Below are 23,498 nucleotides of genomic sequence, written 5' to 3' on the forward strand. Positions count from 1 at the left end.
TAGAGTCTGCCTTCTTTGTCTTTGCCTCCTTCGTCTTCACTGCAGACTCCGCCTGGAGTCTGCCATCTTTGTTGCAGACTCAGGCTGGAGTCTGCCATCTTCATCTTTGATGCAGACTCCAGAGTCTTCAGTCTTTGTCTTCGCTGTGGCCTGAGTGCCGCTCCTATAGATCCCTTAGCCCCCACCTCCCCCTCATAACAGGCATCCTGCCCTGCTGGCCACTTCGTGCCTGGAGCAGCTGGGTGGCTGACATCTTTGCCCTTCTAATTTGCATATTCCCCCCTGATTGGCTGGTGGGCATAGCAGAGTGATGGTTAATTTGCATTTTCTCTTTTATTAGTGTAGATTAGCTGTGTACTGGGCATTGTACTAATTACTTTTCTTCTATCATTTTATGTAATCTTTTTTTTCTTCTATCATTTTATGTAATCTTTCCCAAATCACTGTGAAAAGTATTGCTAATATCTCCATTTTATAGATGAAGAAAGTGGGGGTTGGAGAAGTGAAGTAATTTGCTCAAGGAAACACGTCAAAAGGGTAGAGATATGACTTTAACCAGATCTGATTTTGAGATCCCCTCTTTCATTTTATAAAAATATATGCCTCACCTCTCTGGCTACAAATACAGAATTGTTGCATTAATGCCATGGGAGTGATTTCAGTGATATGACGTAAGTGTCATAATAACAGGAGGAACCCCTGCCAGGGCCTCAGACTTTAGAGGCTGAGTCTAGAAGGTCTCATTTGATTGCATGGGGCCAAGTGGAGGTGCCCACCTGAAACCTGTGCCTGGCATTCCAGGGTCCACTTTGGGTGCCCACAGGCTTGGGACCTCTCTGCCTAAATGACCCTGAGTTGTCTATCCTCCAGCGTCTGCTTGGACTTCTTTACCAGGTCCATTCTCCAGAGGACAATCCATGCTACAGTGGGCAAATCCATAAGCCTAGAATGGCTGAGGGATATCTGTTTGTAAAAGTATGTATCAAATACCAGCAAACTACTGCCTGGGGGCCGAATCCATGCCTGTTTTTTAAAATAAAGTTTTATTGTAACACAGCCACATTCATTTAGTTACAAATGGTGTGGTTATTTTTGTGCTAAAATGGCAGAGTTGAGCAGTTGTGGCAGAGACCAAATGGCCCACAAAGCCTAAAATATCTGGTCTTTTATAGAAAAAGTTTGCTGTCCCTTGCTGCAGGTGGAGCTAGCCTGGTGTGCAGGCTGCAGAAATCACATGTTGAGTCAGGGGTGGGGAGAGAAGGATGTTGACTGGGGCAGGCCTGCCTCTTACTACGCTGTTTTGGCCAGATCTATGAAGAGCCCAAGAATTCTAAGTTCAAAATTCAGACTTCAACATCCACATCTTTATTGGCTACCTTTTCAAGGTAGAAGGATAGAATGTATTTTTTTTTTTTACATTTATTTGATTATAACTTTAAAATGTACAGATATATGGTATTTGTGCCTCCATTTGTATTCTTGCCTGGTCCTCACAAATGTTAGAATGAAATATTAAGCCCTGAGGATGCAGTGCATGAGTTGAAGTAGGAGGGAAGAGAGATGCCAACAAATGTGCACACAAATTAGTATGGAGTTATAAAGTGTGGTAGAGAGCTTTTGGGTCATATATGGATTTCTATTAAAAACATCAATCTTGCACCTAGTTTTATCTGTCTAATTAAACCAAATATGCTGGAACCTGCCTTCCCTCTTAGCTGGAGATCCAGGTTTCCTCACTAGGGCTCCCTCCCACCTCTCTCCACCTCTCCCTGTCTCCTCCCCTGATCCTCTACCCTGAGATTATGCTGCGCCTAAGGAGGATCAACCAGTCCGCCACTTGATTGCATTTTTCTGCCACTAGATGTCACTGTTGAGGCTGGCCTTGCTTGACTGAAAGACACTGGTTGCCCTTCATAGTCACTATTGTATGGTCTCTCAGTGGCCAGGCTCAGCCACAGGTATGCCATGCGTGGTGTAGCCGATACCATCAATGACCCACTCACATCTCTGTATGGAAACATGAGAGCTTTACCTTGGCCTCCTGCAATGCAGACTGGAGGTGCCAGGGAGCGGCCCTCTGCCAGTGATGAATGGAGGTGTAACTACGAGGCAGGTTTTACACTGTCTCTCAGAGCTCCTCCAGCAGGACTGAGCCCAGTTGAACACAACAGAAATCTTCTTAAAAGATATCCTAGATAGACTTTTTTTTAAAATTTATTTTATTTATTTATTTATTTATTTATTTATTTATTTTTTTACTTCCTGTCTTAGTGACAAATTCTGCCCTTAGTACTTCCTGGGATTACCTTCAAAATGAACCACCTTCACCTAAACCAGTGGTTGGCAAACTCATTAGTCAAGAGACCACTGACCTAAATTCTCATCTCGGTGTCTGCTTGAGGGAAACCCTGCTAGGACACATGGGCCTCCTTACGAGTTACAGTCCATGTACACGTGGTGCCTGTTGCACAGGTTCTACACAGCGTGGTGGGCCTCTGTTAGCTTCTTGCCTCACTCACGTGCTCTGTACATACAAGCTTCTCCATGGACACTTGTCTTGAGTCCCAGTCACCAACCTAGACTTCCTCTTATTTTGAAGAATTTACTTTATTTCTGGAAACGTTAGTCTTATTAGCCACCATGTTTATCTCCTCCCACGGATCTCACTCTGAATCCTGGGCATCATGACTGGGGTGTCAGTGTTCCCTCCCTGAAGGCTCCAGAATCCTTTGTGCATATCAATTCCTCTCCTTCAGGGCTTTCCATTTTTCAAACCAAGGCTCTGAGGAGGGGCAGCCTTGATTGGGTTACAACAGATTTTCTTACACCTTCACCAGAGGACCCAGGCTACATGGTCATACCTATTATCATCTAAATCCGAGAACCACTCTGAAGACCCTTGTAGGGCAGATGAAGTCAGCTCCTCTTATTAAAAAACACATTCATGCCATGAAAAAAGGCATGATGCTTTGAAAGAACATAGTTGAAATGTGATAGACCCAGCAGTCGGCAACTGGTGGTCCGTTTAGACTAGAGATTAAAAGATGACTGGAATCAGCTCTGCAGAGAGAACAGCACAGGTGAGGGCTCTGAGACAGGCAGTGACTGGATGCATTTGAGCAACAGAAAGAAAACCTGGGCTGAGTCAGTGCAGGAGAGAGTGGCTGGAACTGTTGGCAGATCTCGTAGGGCCTCTGGCCATGGGAAGGAGTTTGGTCTTTGTCCAAAGAGCACTGGGAAGTACTAGACAGTTTTAAGTGGGTAATGGGTAAGGTGACCAGATTTTAACATTGGTAAAGCTGGATACCATTGACGGGGTAGAGGGGGTAGAGAAGGGGAGGGGAGTTCTTGATTAAAAATGTGGTCTATATAGAGCAACAAAAATTTTCATAGAGTGCAGAAATAGTATTGTAATATATATATATTTTAAATTTCAACATAAGTATAATTTACAAATATAATAAATAAAAAATTATGTATAGCATTATTTTATTCTTTGGCATATTTCTCATTTGAGTGAATTTTTTTTAGTAGATTGCTGTCGTTGTTTAAAAGTTCATGAAATTTTTCACAAGAATTTGTTAAATTATATTTCACACATAAAATGGATTTTAAAGTCTCAACACTTAATTGTAATGTAAGTCGTAAGTGTCATTTTCAAGGCCGGCGCTAGACTTTTTGCCGCCACTATAAAATATAAATAATAAGAGTACTGTCTGCTAAATTCAAGAAAATTTATGTATTTATGAAATAAGTATTATAAATAAATTACTTACCTAAATTATCTGAATAGCTGATTTGTAATGATATCACTTGTTTAACTAGCTTACTATCACGCAGTACGATGTATGTCATCTGAGAGACAGTTACAAAATGTTTTCGTCATTGTGAACTTTGATAAGCAGTTCTCGATAATCATCAGTTCTTAACAATTATTTGTTATTATTAAAGTTTAACATTATAAAATTAACAAAAATAATATAAAACTCATATCCTGGCTAAATAGCCACGTGGCTGCTGAAAACCGGATATTCCCTTCCTGCCGTTCCCTAGCTTGTTGTGCATTCTTTCCAAAAATTGGGACTTTTTTGAAACGTGGGACGCGGGACAAATTGTTAAAAATCGGGACTGTCCCGCCCAAAGCGGGACGTCTGGTCACCTTAGTAATGGGAGATATTTTGTGATCAGAATTGTTACCTTATAATAGTTTCGCTGATGTGTGAGGAATATAGAGGAGGATTAGAGGGGTGACCATGCTTGAGGAGGGTAAGGGATAGCTTAAGGAAGTCATGTCGGTGCAATTGGATAGTGATAGTAGAAGCAGAAAACAAGGGTTGAGAACTTTGGTAGAATTAGTAGGATTTGGTAATGGACTTGAAGTGGGTGGTGAGTAGATGAATTTTTATCTAAGTTTTTTTTTTTAATTTTATGCACACTGTAGGTACTCCTTATGAAGTAGCTACTCCTTTTTTTAAAAAAAAAAATATATTTTATTGATTTTTCACAGAGAGGAAAGGAAAGGGATAGAGAGTTAGAAACATCAATGAGAGAGAAACATCGACCAGCTGTCTCTTGCACACCCCCTACAGGGGATGTGCCTGCAACCAAGGTACATGCCATTGACCGGAATCGAACCTTGGACCTTTCAGTTTGCTGGCTGACGTTCTATCCACTGAGCCAAACCGGTTTTGGCCTAAGTTCTTTTTTAAGGGTAGAAGTAGTAAAAATTAAATGCTTAAAGGGGCAAGCATGAGAAAATGAGACTGAATTAAGGTAGCAGGAGAGGAGGGGACTGGAGGGTGCATGTTCTCTCTCTCTCTCTTTTTTTTTTTAAAATATATTTTATTGATTTTTTACAGAGAGGAAAGGAGAGAGATAGAGAGCTAGAAATATCGATGAGAGAGAGAGAGTCATCGATCAGCTGCCTCCTGCACACCCCCCACCGGGGATATGCCTGCAACCAAGGTACACGCCCTTGACCGGAATCGAACCCGGGACCCTTCAATCCCCAAGCCGATGCTCTATCCATCGAGCCAAACCGGTTTCGGCTGCATGTTCTCTCTTAAAGGGGCAACTGCTGATTGGCTCTCACCAGTCATTGTCAGGTAGGGAAGTAGACCTGACATTGTCAGGTTTTCAGGTTTCTCAGGAGCTAGAATCTGGATTTTATTGTGAAATGTCCATGTCTCTCTATGTTGGCAACTAGATAAAAATTCTAAAGAGCACTGGGATAGTCCTATACAACACATCTGCTGGCAGCATTTGGCTCCTGAACAGCCACTCTTTTTTAAAAAATATATATTTTATTGATTTTTTACAGAGAGGAAGAGAGAGGGATAGTTAGAAACATCCATTAGAGAGGATTATCGATCAGCTGCCTCTTGCACACTCCCTACTGGGGATGTGCCCTTGACTGGAATCGAACCTGGGACCTTTCAGTCCTCAGGCCAACGCTCTATCCACTGAGCCAAACCGGTCTCGGCGACAGCCACATCTTGCTTGAGATCTGTTCAGCACCATGTCTTCCCCTAGAACGGTTTTAGAATTAACTGGAGTCTGTTACACAAACTTTGAAAAAAAAAGTTAAGGATGCCAGTAAGGAAAAAAAAGAGAGAATATTTTAAGTTGGGCTAAATCTTGGGAGATACTGATGATCTCAGCTCACATGGCCTGTCAGCAGGGCTCAGGTGATGGACTGAGACTGAGATATGTGGAAATAAACTTAACCTAATTTAGAGCACATAGCAGGAAATGCTTTTGTCTTAAAATAGACCATTCCAGACCATGATAGTCTGAGATGCCTGAAGTAGTCTCTCTCTCTACCTTCTTCCCCTCTAAGCTTACAGTTTGAGTCCTTAAGCCATTTAAGAGAGTGAATGGATGCGTGTATGTTGTATTTATGAATCCATATTCAATTAGAGAAAGTATTCTTATAGGTTTGTAAAACCACTTTTGATTTTATTTTGCATTGTTGCCTTAAATGGAGCTAATTCTTGAACTTCAAATTTTATTCATGAGGTGCTTTTAAAGGGAAAGGTGTTTCGCAATTTAATTTCTTTGAGATCATTCTCAGCAACACATTTCTGTTTCTGTGTACAGTTTGGTCTTATTAATAATGTATCCCTCTGAGGTTTGTACATCACAAATACATAAGAAAGCAGGTGTTGTTAAGAGTTAACAAGAATGCTCAATGATTGAGCTAATCGAGGCTTCATAATAATATTTAAAACAGCATGATCTTAACTGCTACCTAATTTCCTGTAATACATTTATAGGCGGGAAAAGCTTAGAAATGGTTTTCTTGAAGTCAGTAATAGGAAATAGAAGACATTATTGCATTATTGATTGCTGAATAAAGTTGATCTTTTTACTGTTTCTCAGGGATTCATTTTACAGAACTAAAAAAAAAAAAAAAAAAAAAGATCAGGATAGACGAGAATTAGAAGACGAAAACCAAAAAAACCCCGAGTGTCAAAACAAGTGCCTAAAACTGTATCAGGCAACTAAACACAGCTGGGGCGGGGGGAGGGGCTATGGGTGACTCAGGAGAACAAGCAGGAATCCTGAGACTTGGTACACAACAGCCATGGGAACTCACCTTTGGCTTACCATGACAACTGGCCTTTTTAATTTTTAAATCTTTTTATTGATTTCAGAGAGAAAGGGAGAGGGAGGGAGAGAGATAGAAACATCAATGATGAGAGAGAATCATTGATTGGCTGCCTCCTGCATGACCCCCACTGGAGATCAAGCCTACAACCTGGACATGTGCCTTGACTGGGAATCAAACAGAGACCTTTTGGTTCATAGGTCGACACTCGACCACTGAGCCATGCCAGTGGGACATCAACTGGCCTTTACCTCATCTGTGAAAACCACATCGCTCTATGTGCTTTACAGGTGAAATTATTCCAGTAAACCATCCCCGTTCTTTGTAAAATTGGTAGAAGAGACTACTTCTAATAAGTAAAGTGTTGGGCCTAGGTTGTTAATTATAATTTACTGTTAAGAAGCACATGTATATCCGAAACCGGTTTGGCTCAGTGGGTAGAGCGTCAGCTTGTGGATTGAAAGGTCCCAGGTTCGATTCCGGTCAAGGGTGTATACCTTGGTTGCGGGCATGTCCCCAGTGAGGGGTGTGCAGGAGGCAGCTGATCGATGTTTCTAGCTCTCTATCCCTCTATCTTCCTCTCTGTAAAAAATCAATAAAATATATTTTTTAAAAAAGCACATGTGTAGTGGTGAAGAAATTATTCTGTTACCATTTAATGTTCTCTTGAGTTCTTATTTGATTTGCTAAATTCTGTGGCGGAATTGTACATAATACCTCTTGTCTGGTGGGATGTTGGAATAAGCAACATCAACCTGTTTCCTCATCTCTTAGACACACAGACTGCTGATGACTCACTTGTGTTCCTTTTGACGTTCTGTCTTCCATATGGGGTGTTTGAAAAATAAATACAAAATTATATTTCTTTCTTGTCCTAGAAAGGCTAAAACTCCAACCAGTCATCATTTTGGTCAGTCTTCTCTATTTCCCTGTTAGAGCTCAATTTTGATTCTTTTTGGTCAATTTTATGTTCCTGTCTTTAAAGCAATGCCCAGTTCCTGTAACCACCTTCCCCTCAAACCATGTTAGATTTGTGATGAAGAAAACTCTGATAAAGTATGTCCTCATGGTTAAACTTCCCACAGGCAGGATCTGTGTCTGTCTCAGCCACTGCTTTATCCTCAACATTCAACACTGGGACTTAAGTTGATGCTTAAATAATATTAATTAAATAAATAAGTCTGAATGATTAAGGAAAAGTTTTCAGGTATTTTGAAGGGAAAAGTGTTCTTCTCTCAAATAAATTTGGAAAAAGCTACATTGTATATTCAATTTTGGAATAGTCACAGTACACACTAGGGCCTTGGAGTCTTGGTGTACAAACAAAACCCCATTAGCTTTGTTTATCTGAACATTGGCCACACTGTCGCGGAAGCACTGGCCCAAAGCAGAGCTGGTTAGCACAGTATTGGCATTCCTCATTAAGGTGTATTTACTGAACATGTAGAGCTGTGATCCTTATTTGGGTGTTTCAGGGATTTTTAGTTGCCTCTAGTGGCTTCCAAGATCTGTTGAGAGTAACGAGTAAAGGCAGTGGAGGAAAAATAGCCAATGGTAAGGGTGTGAGTGTAAATTATTTCAACATTTCTGGAGGGAATTTTGATAGTGGGTATGAAGAACCTTTAAATTTCCATCTTATAATTCTACCTCTATAACTTTATCCTAGGGAAGTAATAAGAGATGTCTATGGAGTTTTATCAATCAGAATATTAATTATAATATTTCCATTAAAAATAACCTGTGTCTAATAATAGGTGATTGGTAAAAAATGATTAGATAATCTTTCAACGAAACATTAAATGACTATTTCAGTTCTTTGCTGTGTAACAACAATAACAACCAAAAAACCCCTTACTGTTGACTATTTTTGAACAATGGAAAGAAGAACAAATGAAGCCCAAAGTTACTAAAGGAAGAAAAAAAAGTTCAGAGCAGAAATATATGAAATAGAGAATGAAAAGACAATAGAAAAATCTTCATATAGTACTAGAGGCCCAGTGCACAAATCTGTCCATAGGTGGGGTTCCTTGGCTGGCCAGCAATCAGGGCTATGGGAGGTTGACTGAGGGGAGGGGCCGTGGGAGGTTGGCCAGCAGGAGATTGGCTGGCTGAGGGGAGGGGCGGAGGGAAGCTGTCTGGCCAAGGGGTGGGGCCATGGGAAGGCTGCAGGAAGATTGGCTAGCCACCGAATTTGGGCCATTGGGGCCAGCCAGCTTGGGGGAGGGACTGCGGGAGGTTAGCTGTAGGAGCATACTGATCACCATGGAGCAGCTCCTGTGTTGAGCATATGCTACTTGATGGTCAGTGTGCGTTATAGCAATCGGTCAATGGTTCAGTGGACCTGTCGCTCAGTTGCTCAGTCGCTTACCTTTTATATATATAGATAGAAAATATAAGGCAAGTAAACAAAAGGAAAAAAAAAATCCCTTGGATTCCCACCACTGTTAACATTTTGATGTGTGTCGTTTTTAATCTTCTGCTAGTTAGTGTGTGTACATGTGTCTTACAAAAGTTTGAGTAAGTAAACCATAGAAATGTTTTGCAGTCTGTTCTTTGCTCCCCTCCCCCAACCCCATTAGGCATGAACATCTTTTCATCTCATTAAATATTCATGTAAAGATCACATTATTTCACTGTCTGTCTCTCATCATTTATGTAAACTGAATTCCAATGGTTAGAACTATTGACTTACCCTTTAAAAAAACACAACAGGTTATTTCTGCAAAAATCTTAGATAGAAAAGGATTTTTTTGTTTATTATCAAGTAAAACATAATTAAGCTCTGAGCAGTGTACTAGTAAACATTTGAAACTAAGTTCTTTAATTAGAGACAGGCATATAATTCTTTGTAGGGAATTTTTAGGGAAAGCAGAAGCATTTTTGGAAAATATTTCTTCATAGGATACATAAGGACTTTTTCAGGTACAAGTGACAGATACCCCAACTAGAATCGAATGTAGAAATTTTACGAGTGAATATGTCAGATACCTGTTGAACCAGTAATGTTGCAAAACAGCCAACCACAGAACCTCAGTGACATACTAAGAAGCGTTTGTTTAGTCCACGAGTGTATGGAGTTCAGTGGCTATTAGCTGGACTTGTCCTGCATCTGTCATCAGTTGCTGGTTGGCTAGGCACCTCTGCTGATCTTAGCTGGGCTTGCTCAGGTGTCTTGGGGCTGGCTGTTGGCTAGGACACACTGACCCTGCTTTATGTTTTTATTCCCCAGCAGGCTCGACTGGGTATGCTCTCACTCCTATGGCAGGAGAAAATGAGCAAGCGAGTAAATACACAAGTGCTATTTCAGGCCTCCGCTTGCTTCACATTTTTTATCTCCTTATTGGCCAAAGGAAGCCATGCAACAGAACCCAGGGACAGATTGTGAAGGCACTGCCGAGGGGCGGATACAGGGATTGGGGCCATTAATGCAGCCAGTCTGCCTGGCATGTGTAACTAAAATGGTCGAGGGATGGATATAGTTTCAGTGACTGCTGGACCCAGGATTTCAAGTGATGTCACCTGGTCTGATTTCACACTATTAAAAGTTTGGCTCTGAGTTTTTTTTTGCAATAGCTTCAGTCTCAAGGAAGCCCTTTTTACATGGTGGTACTCAGAAGTTCCATCTTCAAAGCAAGTAATTCCAGCTGAAAAAGAGCTTATTTTTCCTAGTTGTTTCATCTAAAATGATGGCAGGGAGTCTTTTGGACCAAGGTGTACATCCTAAACCAGCTGCCATGTTTGAGGGGTGGACTATGATGCCTGGCCAGGCCTGGTTCATATACTCACTCCAACCCTATCCAGGGTGGAGTAGAGAGAATCAGCCTTATATAACCTAATGATTGTGAGTAGAAGGTTGGGACAAGTTCTCTAAGGAAAATAGAGATAGTGTTACCAGAAAGTGTGTGTGTGTGGGGAGAGAAATGAGTGATAAGCAGGTAAAAATGAAAGGTGTCCTGCCAAAGCCGGTTTGGCTCAGTGGTAGAGCGTCGGTCTGCGGACTGAAAGGTCCCAGGTTCGATTCCGGTCAAGGGCATGTACATTGGTTGCGGGCACATCCCCGGTAGGGGGAGTGCAAGAGGCAACTGGTCGATGTTTCTCTCTCATCGACGTTTCTAGCTCTCTATCTCTCTCCCTTCCTCTCTGTAAAAAAATCAATTAAAAAAAAAAAAAGAAAGGTGTCCTATATAATACTATTAATGTATTTATTGACACTACCAACAGAAATTATTGCTAGGCACCAAACTAGGTGGTTTATAAACATCATCTTTTTCTTAGGATACTATGAGTTAGATGAAATTACCAATATTTTATTGATTGGAGAAAGGAAGCTCATAAGAGTTAAATAATTGGTCTAAGGTCACTCAGCTAGTCAGTTGTCACTTTGGCCCTTTCCAGGATCAGTGCTCTTAGTACCTTCAAGCTGAAGAAAAAGAGAGTACACTAACCACACCCTAAGAGAAAGAGCAGGAGGGCCGAGATGCATCCTGTTAAGGCCACGTGAATACCAGCACTGACTGGATAATCAGTATGTAGCCCTGGCTGCATAAAATCTGTACCAAAGTACTTCAGTAATGGTGACACGGAGCTTCTACGTCTTTTCTCTAGGGTTATGGAACTAGGGACTCTAACATGGTGCACTGTTCTGTGCCCCTTCTATACAGGTGTGGAATGGTTAATATGGATATTTAGATCAGCAGAAATGCAAAAGAAGTCCCCAAAGTTCCCAGAGGCCAGTCTGAGAGATGTATGGGAAAGGGGAAAGAGACAGGACTGTCATCTCTGATAGTAGCACTTAGGATCCGGCTATATGTAAGGAGCCACCTATATTAGTTGAGCGACTTCTTTTTCCAAGATGGCCTATAGGTTCTAAATCACATATCGATGCCAGTTGATTGATGGTAAACCATCTGGAGTGCTGTGTTGAGAAGAGTTCTGAACCTAATGGAAAAGAGGACTGTGATGGATTAGTGATTTCTGTAGTGGGTACAAGAGTGGAGGTAACAACATGGCTGACTATTATTTGACATCTTAGGAAGCAGCAGCTTCTCAGAGTCACTGTCAAGCCATTTGTGTCTAGGGGTCATGCTTCCAGGACAGGGTATTTTATAACTGAGGTTTCTGTGATGAGACATCCTCTGATCAATTTTCTGGAGGTTCCAACTGTCACTTAACACAGCTTCATGTTTCCTAAGGAACAATTAGTGTTTTTTGGCGCTGAGAAATTTTGACCTTGTTTGGGAGCAGGGTGGGGAGAATTTACAAAATGTTTAGATAGTAGTAAGTAAAATTTTGGGGTCACTTTTTTTTTTTTTTTTAAATGAACATGGGTCTATCTATCTATCTATCTATCTATCATCTATCTATCATCTACCTACCTATTGTTCATCTGTCATTAGCACCATTGATATACATTTATTATTTACCTTAATAGACTTTATTTTTTAAAAAATATATTTTATTGATTTTGTACAGAGAGGAAGGGAGAGACATAGAGAGTTAGAAACATCGATGAGAGAGTCATCGATCAGCTGCCTCTTGCACACCCCCTACCGGGGATATGCCCGCAACCAAGGTGCATGCCCTTGATTGGAATCAAACCCGGGTTCCTTCAGGCCCCAAGCCGACGCTCTATCCATTGAGCCAAACCGGTCTCGGCTAGACTTTATTTTTTTTTAGAGTGGTTTAAGGTTCACAGCAAAATAGAACAGAGTTCTCACTGAGCTCTTGCTTCCATATACAGTCTCCCCGGTTTTCAATCCTGCCTGAGTGGTACATTTATTACAAACAGTGAACCTACATTGATACATCATAACCATCCAAATCTCATATTTTACATTAGGGCTCACTCTTGGTGCTGTACATTCTATAGGTGTATAAAGAAATGTATCCACCATGATGGTGTCAAACGGAGTAGTTTCACTGCCTTAGAAATCCTCTGTGTTCCACCTATTCACCTCTCTCCCAGCAACCACTGATCCTAACCCCTAGCAACTACTGAGGCTTTTACTGTGTCCATAGTTTTTTCCTTTTCCAGGATGTCTTTTAGGTGGAATCATACATTGTGTAGCCTTTTCACATTGCCTTCTTTCACTTAGTAATTTAATTTTCCTCCATGTCTTTTCATGATTTGTTAGCTCATTTCTCCATAGCATTGAATAATATTCCATTATCTGAATGTACCACAGTTTATTTATGCATTCACCTACTGGAGGACATCTTGGTTGTCTATATATTTAAACACTTAATGAAATTAAAGTGAGAGTTCTAAAGAAGTTTGTTTTTGATGATCCTTTTTCTCATTTTTTCAGATCTCTGATTGGAGTAATTTTCTGGTACAGTCTATGAGTGGGATGCAGTGAAAATTCTGGCCAACAGTGAAAATTTTGGCTTTATCCTCAACTTAGTATAGCATTTCTTCTCTTCAGTTGCACCTCGTAATAGAAGAAAAATGTATGGAAGTGCAAGAACAATCACCAATCTGGAAGGAAGCCCTTCCAGATCTCCTCGTTTGCCAAGGTCTCCTCGTTTGGGCCACCGAAGAACAAGTAGTGGGGGAGGTGGAGGGGCGGGCAAGACTCTGTCCATGGAGAATATTCAGTCCCTTAATGCAGCCTATGCTACGTCTGGACCCATGTACCTGAGTGATCATGAGGGAGTGGCTTCGACAACTTACCCAAAGGGCACCATGACTCTGGGAAGGGCCACAAATAGAGCTGTGTATGGAGGTCGCGTCACAGCCATGGGGAGTAGTCCCAATATTGCTTCTGCTGGACTTTCCCACACAGATGTCCTTTCTTACACAGATCAACATGTAGGTCTGACCAGCTCATCCCATCACCACCACCACCAGGTCCCCTCCATGTTGAGGCAGGTAAGGGATAGCACAATGTTAGACTTTCAGGCCCAGCTCAAGGAACTGCAGAGAGAGAATGAACTCCTTCGGAAAGAGCTGGACATCAAGGACAGCAAGTTGGGGTCTTCCATGAACAGTATCAAGACCTTCTGGAGTCCTGAGCTCAAGAAGGAGAGAGTCTTGAGGAAAGAAGAGGCAGCCCGGATGTCTGTCCTCAAGGAGCAGATGAGGGTTTCCCATGAAGAAAATCAGGTAGGTTATGGCTCATCTCAGTGTTTTGCTTTGCAAATGGTACCATGTCCCATGTAGAAGAAAGTTCGGCATTATCAAACAAGCTCCTACTTAGCATGTGTTTGGCTTGGAGGCTACAAGAGGGCATAGGAAATATGAGATTATAGCTTGTGACCTCCTTATTTTCCAATGACCTTTTCACACTGTTGTGGAAGAGGGAGGATCACTTGTCATTGCCTAACTTTGAGACTTGGTTAATTTTGTTTCCTTTTTCAGCAGTTACAACAGCAACTCAGATATATTTCCTTTGATTAGAAGAGGAAAGTGTTAATTTTTGCAAGAGTATACATTTAAAATATATTTTTATTGATTTCAGAGAGGAAGGGAGAAGATGAGACAGAAACATCAATGCTGAGTGAGAATCATTGATTGGCTGCCTCCTGCATGCTCCCCACTGGGGATCGAGCTTGCCAACCAGGCATGTGCCCTGACTGGGAATCAAACTCTGATCTCCTGGTTCATGGGTTGATGCTCGACCACTGAGCCACACTTGCCGAGCAAGAGTAGACATTTTAATAGCAACATTTAGAGGACCACATCTGACCAGTGAATTGATTTTTTTTGAAGTATCAGCAGCATTATTTCTTCCTAGAATGAGTGTAGTTTATTTTTCTAAGTATCGAACTGAACAATATTAAGTGGTGTTGGGTAGAATGGGCTTGATATGTTAGAGAAACACAACACATTTTTGCCTCATCCATTCAATATTAACCACATACTATGTGCAAGGCACCTTCATACTTTTCTTTGATCCGTCTTCCAAGATTAGTCTTCCCAGCATCTACCTGCGTTTATGCAATTCCCCTGCTTTAAAGCCCTCAGTCATTACTCATCGCTCCAGAATGAAGTCCGCTTCTGTGGCTGAGCCTCCACTGGAAAGCCTGACTAGCCTTCCCAGCATTATCTCCTACCACCTCGCTCCACATCTCCTAGGCTACCAGAACCACCATGTGGTACTACCTGTAAATATTCAGAGTTTCCCACCTCCATACCTTTGCTCTTTCCATTATCTTCTGTTAGAGGATGTCACAGCACCTCCTCTTGCTGCCTCTTCCCTTGTAACCCACGCCAATCTTGATTTTCACATCCTACCTGTTCTGTGAGGCTCATTTATATGATGCTGTTTTCATAAGGGCTTTGGAATCAGATATTCCTGGGTTTAAATCCCAGCCTCACCTTTTGTTGGTAGTGAGATAAGTGCTAAGAGATGTGGAATAGATGGTGCTATGCCATTTGGCTAAAAACGTTTCCAGATATTTGCGATAATTTAAATTTGGCTAAACTCGTGCTTCTCTGGTAAGTGACCTTTATGTTGGCCTAATGTAGTGCTCTGCTTTTCTTAGGGTCATTTGTGGACCCTCCTGTCTGTCGGTCTCCCTGGCTTTCCAGCCTCTGGAGTCCAGGTACCCATAGCATTTCTCATCTGTCGGAGGATCTGCTGTTTGTTCTGAGTGTGGAAAGCAATCATCTTATCCCTTTGGTTATCTGACAGTCTGCTAGTTTTCAGATGTGCAAATGTGATTTTCAGTTGGAACAGAAAACCTTGTCCTTTACTCCTAATTCAAATTAATGCTCTTCACTGTTATTTATGTGTGTGTGTGTGTGTGTGTGTGTGTTTTCTGACTTTGCTAGTTCATGCAAATCCTGTGAACCTGTTGCAGCTATGAGTGTTTCCCCAGTCCAATACTGGGTTTCTTCCTTTTTTAGTTGTTTTGGGAAATGGTTACAGAAGCTTAGGAATAATGCATGTAGTGGCAAAATTGAAAGCTGTTATCTAAACTGTCAATTCTAAAATTACTTTTATTTTATGCTTTGACCAGTAAGTGTTTTTGAGCATAGACTTCCCACTTACACATGTATATTAATTTTTAAATTGCATGATGTGCTACTATGTTAGTATATTGTCTTCTATGACAGCCACAAAAATTAAGTATGGAAAAGGCAAAGTAAAATAAATAGTATATTGAGGTCAATTTTAATGACACAAAGAACCATTTGACTCCTAGTAAAAACATTTAAAATATATATTTTATTGATTTCAGAGAGGGAGGGAGAGATAAAGACATCACTGATGAGAGACAACCATTGATTGGCTGCCTCCCGCACACCCTGGACTAGGGATCGAGCCCACAATCCAAGCATGAACCTGACCATGCATCGAATCATGACCTTCTGGTTCATAGGTCAACACAAAATCACTGAACCATCCCAGCCAGGCAGTAAAAACATATAAAACCACTGTTCATTTCATGAGGGTTAGTTCAGTTTAAACTAGGTGACATTCATACTTCTATTTAACTACCCCATGTTACCCTAAGCTGGCAACAAATGAAGAGATGATTTAGGCTGCTCCCACTACCCCTTCCTTGTTCTGGAACCTATCTGATCAGAGGCTGCCTTGGGTACTGTGGGTGAGATATGACTGTGTAACATAGACCCAGTGAAAGCCCCAGTATTAATCTGTATATTAAATATAAGTATAATATAATTATTATTTTTAGGTTAAATATAAAAGGTGGAAGAAGCATGGAGAGTTTGAAAAGTCAATTTACTTGAAATATGAGGTAGTATTGCAAAGTAAAGAATATTAAGATTGCCAAAAATCAAGTTCCTTTAAAAAAACATTGAAGTGCCCCTCCTTCCCCTCTTGGAAGTCTCTTAGTCCTTTTTTCAGGTGTATATGAGTATCTATTGGTCATGATAGGGTAGGTCCTGATGCGATATTAAACAAGCTTCAGATCTCAGTGGCTTCACGTATCGGAGATTTATCTTGTATTCATCTGAAGTATGAAGCAGGTCAAGGAGCTCTCCTCCAGGCAGTGACTCCGGATCCAGGCTTTCTGCATCTTGGTACATGGCTGCAGGAGAGCAAGAGTGCCTGGAAATGGCTATAGATTGTCCCTGACTTACGATGTTTCAACTTACGTCTTTTGACTGTATAATGGTGCAAAAGCAATATGCATTCAGCAGTAGGTGTACTTAGCATTTTGATCTTTTTTTGGGCTACCGATATGTGGTATTATGCTCTGCTGTGATGCTGGGCAGTGGCAGTGAGCTGCAGCTCACCGTCAGCCATGTGGTCACTGCTGATACTCTACCCTGTGTTCCTGTGTTACATGCTTTTGCTCAACTGTAGGCCATTGTAAGTGATCTGAGCATGTTTAAGGGAAGGTGTGCTAAGCTATGATGTTCAGTAGGTTAGGTAATGCATGTTCAGATTGTAATATTTTCAACTTACAATGGGTTTATCAGATGTAACCCTAGTGTAAGTTGAACATCTGTAGCTTTGATAGAGCGATTAAGAATGTGATTTAGTTTACTTAGTACTTTCATTATTAATTAGGACTTTATTTGTTTTTTCTAGAAATGGTTTTTGTGCTGTTTAGAATTTCGACCATTTACTATCACTAACTATAATTTCCCTTTAAAGGAAAAGACACGGAAACATTTTCTGCAAGGGAGAAAAGAATGTAAAGGAGACAAGGGACACTTGATTATGTTTCTTTAATCTATAACAATCAAATAGTTTTACCAGAGAGTATTTGGATAATTAGAATTTTAGTAACTTAAATTCAGATGACCTAAGACAATATGAATTGAACTATGTGAATAGAAATGAGAGGCAGGTCCATTGCTGAGTGAAGGTGAGAAAGCTAGAATGCTCATGCTTATGGTATTTATAGTCATGTGAATTTAATGCTCATTAGCATAGATCTTTTATCCTTATGCACAGTGTTGTTGGGGGTTACCCCTTACATGTTCTTTTGCAATAGATTTTGAAGTTGTAGTGGTTCTTACTAAGGGAACTGAATCCAACTCAAGATCTAAGGGAGGATGTTGCATGTCCTTCCTATGTTACAAGAAATATTGGACTATTTGAAACCTTGGAGCCAAGGGTAGGTGGCTGTGACCGAATTTCTCCTGTGCCAAGGAATGATACTATTGTACTTAGGTTTCTGGATGGGTATTATAACCCAGACCCCTCCTAGGCCCTACTTCTCAGCCATACAGCGCTGCATGAGTAGAAATGCATTTGTGACTACTAAGAGTTACAGTACTGACATTTGGAGTCATTGGCTTGTTTGTATGAACCAGAGTGCATGGATGCAGAGTTATCCCTATGCTTTCTGCTTCATGATGTTCTTTCCTGAATGGAAGAAGAATGGGGTGGTGTATTATGACAGCTAATTCTTTGGAATGGCATGAGCACACAGTCCATGCTCTCAGTGTCACACCAGTGAGGAGAAAAAATTTAGAATGGATGCTTGGCTGCCACTTGAGGCAGCCCCTTAATATTTTAATGGCCTGTGTAGGGTTGGTGGTGGAAGAATGCAACTACATGGGTGTAAAGGGGCTCAATTTAAATTATATATATATAATATATATATATATTATTGATTTTTTACAGAGAGGAAGGAAGATGGATAGAAAGCTAGAAACATTGATGAGAGAGAAACATCGATCAGCTGCCTCCTGCACACCTCCTACTGGGGATGTATCCGCAACCAATGTACATGCCCCCTTGACTGGAATCGAACCTGGGACCCTTCAGTTCGCAGGCCGATGCTCTATCCACTGAGCCAAACCGGTTTTGGCAAGGGGCTCAGTTTTCTTTAAAAGGTTATATGGTTGTTTTTTCTTGATAGCTCCATTCTATTTACCTGTTTGATGGAGATCAGAGAGAGAAAACATGGTAGAGAATAAATTTGCAGAAAGTTCAGAGGAACTTCTATCTTACAGCTTGGCGCATATAACTTAGTACTGACTTTAGATTCTTGGATATTTTATGCAATTATTTGTTTTGTATTTTTAATGGATTATTTTTTCCAAATTAGGTGTACCTAAAACAATATTTAAACATTTCCCTAACAGCCTGGCTAGCTGAGGATCTGCATGAATATAAATAGCATCACACACTGGGAGATTGTACTAGATTTAATATTTATCCGTCTCATGTGTGCAGAAGTGGGACAAGGTCATTGGGAAACGTAACCTAAGAAGTGTAAGTAAACCCATCTGGGGAATGCTACAGCTTTTAAGCAATGTCTATGGGATAATTTCTATTTCTGGCTTAACACAATAGGAAATAATCTACTCTAAATCGATATTAATATGGGTTTCTGAGCTACTTGCAATATGTGATTTGATTCTCATACTGAGCATGTAACTTGAAAAGGTCAAGACAGATCGCACATCTGTGTTTCCTTTATTCTTATTTTCTCTTTTTATTTGTATAACTGCAGGGTCATTTCAATAGGGGCCATTCAATTCTGCTATTTAAAATACTTATTTTATTGTTAGTGTCAAGATATGAAGATTTGTGCCAATTGGAAATGAGTGGTAGAATCCATTCTTTCTCCTGTTGAGAAGGCGGTGAGGCAGCTTTCTTGTGAAGGGCCTGGTGACTGTTAAATGCCACTGCAAGTCACCTTGAGCACTGAACGTTTGTGGAACCAAAAGCTCTGCCCTTGAGTGTCAGGTCCCCTCAGGTTTGTAGGTAGGACTTAAATTCACTGACCAAATAGACCTGTCTTATCCCTGTGCCTTCTTCCAGGCTCCGTTCCTTCTACTACTCTGTCTGAGAGCCATGCATCCCTCAAAGCCAGTATTTCCAAAGTGTGTCTGAAGAAATAGCATTTTCCAAAGAGGATTCTCTGGTCAAAAAAACCTGAGTTGTAATTGGCTAGAATAGATCTGACCTAGGACTATCCTAAGGATAAAATCATAATGCCTATTTTATGGGTTAAATTATATCTCCCCTAAAAGGTATGTTGGGTTCTTAACCCCCAGTAACTCAGAATGTGACTTTATTTAGAGCTAGGGTCTTTACAGAGGTAACCACGTGAAAATGAGGTCGTTAGGGTGGGCCCTAATTCAGGATATTTTAGACCCAGACAGAGACATGCACAGAAGGAAGAGTATACAGAGACATGTTGAAGACAGTCATCTACACACCAAGAGAGGGGCCTGGAACAGAGCCTTCCCTCATAGTCCTCAGAAGGAATCAACCCTGCTGACATCTTGATCTCCCAACTTCTAGAACTCTCAGCCACTAGAACTGAGACAATAAATTTCTCTTGTTTAAGCCACTTAGTTTGTGGCACTTTATTATGGCAAAACTAATACAACACATCAGCATGTGAAATGCTCTGACTGTTGCAGTTAAAAAAATGTTTATTAGATTTTTTAAAGCCAGTAATTTCCCAAACTTACTTGACTAAGAAACGTTATCTTAAAAGCAGGAATGCCATGGAACTTGCCATCCCAAAACCAATTGGCTAAAAAAGATAAGCATTGATCTCTCCCTCACGTATTTGTGGGTTGGCGGCAACTTAGCTGGGTAGGTCTGGACTGAGGGCACCAGGCTCTAGTGTGTAAGTTGTTTTCAGTTGTGACAATGTCTGCTTCTCACAGCAGGAGCTACTTAAGGTTTCATATTCTCATGGTGTATCGCAGACATCAGGTGTCCAAACACATTTAAAGCCTTGGTTTGCATTATATCCACTAACATTCTATTGCCTAAAGCATGTTATGTGACCAAGGCCAAAGTTAGTGAGTGAGGTCAGTGAAATCTACTCCCTGCCAAAGCAGAGAGGGAGTGGAATAATCAAGCACGTGGCTCAATTAAATAAAACTCAAATAAAACCCAAGTGGAAATCTGGGAGATTCTGGGAAAGCTTTTGTTTTCACGATAAAAGGAATGTCACCAGCAATACTTCTTTCCCCTTATTCCTGTCTTGAGTGCCGATGCGATGCTTGCAGCTGTGTCATCTACTGTGTTTTCCTGAAAATAAGACATCCTCCAATAATAAGACCTAGTGCATGGAAAGATAAGACATCCTCTGAAAATAAGACCTAGTGCAACTTTGGGAGAAAAAATTAATATAAGACACTGTCTTATTTTCGGGGAAATAGGGTATATAGCAACCATGGAAGAGAGACTGAGATGAGCACGGATACAAGTGCCCTGCTATCTCTGAGCAGTGCCCAGCACCTGGAGTGGCTGCCTCCAGACTTCTAGTCACGTGAGAAAATAAACCCCTAATTGTTTAAGTCACTGTTGATTGGATATTTTGTTACTTGCAGCTCAATACCTTCCTAACTGATAAAACGTAGAAAACCATTAATTGATAAGTGTTACTAGTAATAATTACTGGTTGTAAAATAGGTGCATTTCAGGAGGTGAAATGAGATCTCAAAAGATGAAGAATTAGAATGAAGAAATCTACTTCCTAATATAATTATATTAGGCAATATTCCAAAGTAGTGACACAAATGCTACTCAAAGCCTGAATAAGCAAAAGAGGAATTTATTAGTTCCTGTAATTAAATTTCAGAAAGGCTCAGGTATGGAGCTTGGGGTTGACTGGACCCAGGGCCTCAAACTGTAGCAGGACTCTGGGTCTCCCCATTGCTTTATCTCTGATTCTTGGTGTCTGCGTCTGTGTGCAAGCCTCGTTTTCTCCTTCCTGTCGTGGACCGTCTTGGCTGCCAGTACCACAATGGAAGGGTTAAGAGATCCCCATGTCTTCACTTCCTGCTTAGATAATTTATGGAAGGATTTGGTCCTGCCTTAGTTATATCCTGCCTCCAGACTTGGTGAGTGCATATAGCAGGGATGGGGACAGGTGTGTGAAAAGGGGTTACTGTGCCTGGTGACCCTATCAGAACAGCAGGCATTGGGAGAGGAGCAGTTTTCAAAGTGACTGAGAGGAGGGGAGGGGCTCTGGGACAAACGCAGATGTCTGCTGCACTGGCTTGAGCTGTGCTTGGCCACTGTCTTTCTCCAAATGGCTTACGGGTTTAGACGTCCTATCAAGAGACCTGAGAAATTAAGAAGTCGGTCATGTCATATCTGTATATATGTTTTTATTTACACTTTGGTGTGAAATGTCTGTGTCTTATGTCTTATTTTTCCCAATGTTACATAGGCACATGGATTTGGAACTGGATAATATGAACTAACTTAGCACCATAGTATAACTTGGAATGTAGAATCTTAGAAGGAGCAAAAAGAGTGTCTATCTTCCTCATCTTGACATAGTCTTCCTCAGCTTTTCAGAGAACTGTAGCTTTTGTCTACCTTTCCAGAAAGGTGGAAAATCTTTGGTCCAGAGTTAGGCAATGATCTACTTAGACTGAAACCACAATTGTAATGCCTTCCATGGGGAGGTAGAAACTTCCTTTGGTTCTGAAGATAGATGAGACGGCACTCAGCCAACCGTTGATTTCTTTGTTTGCCAGAGTGTAGGGGAATGATTTGAAGTGAACTATACGTCTTTGTCACAGATGTCAGCTGGCTTTTGCTTCAGTAATCTCTTGCAGTCAGCCCTAGGATCAGCCATGTGCATTATATTAGTAGCCTTAGAGGTTTTTATTCCCAGGTTTTCTTACGAAAGAACTTGGCTAATGGGAGGAAAATAAACATTCTTGTACGTTGGACCTTGGGAGAGCTAAATGACTTCCATGTTCCATTTTCTCTCTGGATCGCTTTATTTTGGCTATGGGAGAGCAACAGCTCACAACCAAAGAAAACATTGTGGAATATCTCAGTGAGGTTTTAGCCTCACGTGTGCCAAATACACTTATTGAAACCTGGCTCCAGGAGGGGAAGGCAGAGGGAGTGGTCCCCCCCCATGGCATTCACCGCCTGATACAATTCCCTGCAGACAACATCCTCAGAGGATTTGTAAGAAGCAAGTCTATGTTGACAGGAGAAAGAGTAACAGCATGATTTTGTCGGCCAGAGCAGATGGGGTGGGTTCTGAACGTGGCCTCTTCTGGCCAGAGTGCAATTTCGGTTTCTATAATTAGTTGCAGGTGGAGCTCTCATGTTGTTGTTTTGGAGCCCGCTGACATCTGTGTGCAAATTCCCACCATCCCCAGTTGGCATTTGGACTCCATAAGTAGTTTGGCTTTGCAGGAATATAGAAAATTATAAATCTATTTCACACACACACACACACACACACACACACAGCTGCTGCAAAGGTCAGGTTCTGGAAGCTGTGGAAAGCATTTTAAGAAGTTTGGGAAGTAGGCTTTAGGCAGAATTTGGGCACGCAGCCAGGAGCTGGGGCAGCCTGACAAACAGAATCCTGGCACGTGCCATCCCCCTCCCCCCCTTTCTCTGAGGAGCCAGCATTTGATTGTGACTTGGAAGGGATACACAGCCATTTTGTTTTTTAGCAGGAATGTTTCGTAGAGAAGTAAAGACTGAGTAGCTACAGTACTTTCTATCTTACAAACCCATGGTTGCACTTGTACTATCTGGTTTGACTATTGGTCAAATTAACTTCTCAATTAGTGGGACAGTTTTGCCTACCAAGAAACATTTGGCAATGTCTGAACACATTTTTGTTTTTTGAAACTGGGTGGGATATGCTACTGGCATCGACTGGGTAGAAGCAGGGATGCTGCAAACTTCCTACAATGAATAATAGGACAGCCCTCCACATTATCTGGCCAAGAATGTCAGTGGGTACAAGGCTGAGAAGTTTTGAGTTGATAATTTGCCTGCACTCAATTCTTTGACTTTGTAAAGTGATAATCAAAAAATATATATATATATATATGTGGTGGGTTGGGGGGTTGGGATTTCAAAAGATGGGAGAAGGGTTGGAAGGGATGGGTGGTAAAGGTGAAGGAATTAAAAAGTACAAATGTTAGTTATAGAATAGCCACAGGGATATAAGATACAGCATAGGGAATATAGTCAATTATATTGTAATAACTATATATGGT

General features: G+C 41.1%; 1 protein-coding gene across 6 annotated transcripts in view; it reads left to right on the forward strand.

Annotated features, from left to right (window-relative positions):
* The window catches only part of ERC2 (ELKS/RAB6-interacting/CAST family member 2), an 876,217-nt gene that overhangs the window by 21,587 nt on the left and 831,132 nt on the right, over positions 1-23,498 (forward strand). For all 6 annotated transcript variants that reach the window (XR_006741074.1, XR_006741075.1, XR_006741076.1 and 3 more), the window contains exon 2: positions 12,919-13,715. Coding sequence is in view for 1 of the 6 variants with exons in the window: in XM_045579041.1 (XP_045434997.1) it covers positions 13,059-13,715 (657 nt within the window). In the remaining 5 variants the exon portion in view is untranslated. The remainder of the gene's footprint in view (positions 1-12,918; positions 13,716-23,498) is intronic.

Source organism: Pipistrellus kuhlii, unplaced genomic scaffold (genome assembly GCF_014108245.1).
Source record: "Pipistrellus kuhlii isolate mPipKuh1 unplaced genomic scaffold, mPipKuh1.p scaffold_m20_p_11, whole genome shotgun sequence".
In the NCBI taxonomy this organism is placed as follows: Eukaryota; Metazoa; Chordata; class Mammalia; order Chiroptera; family Vespertilionidae; genus Pipistrellus; species Pipistrellus kuhlii.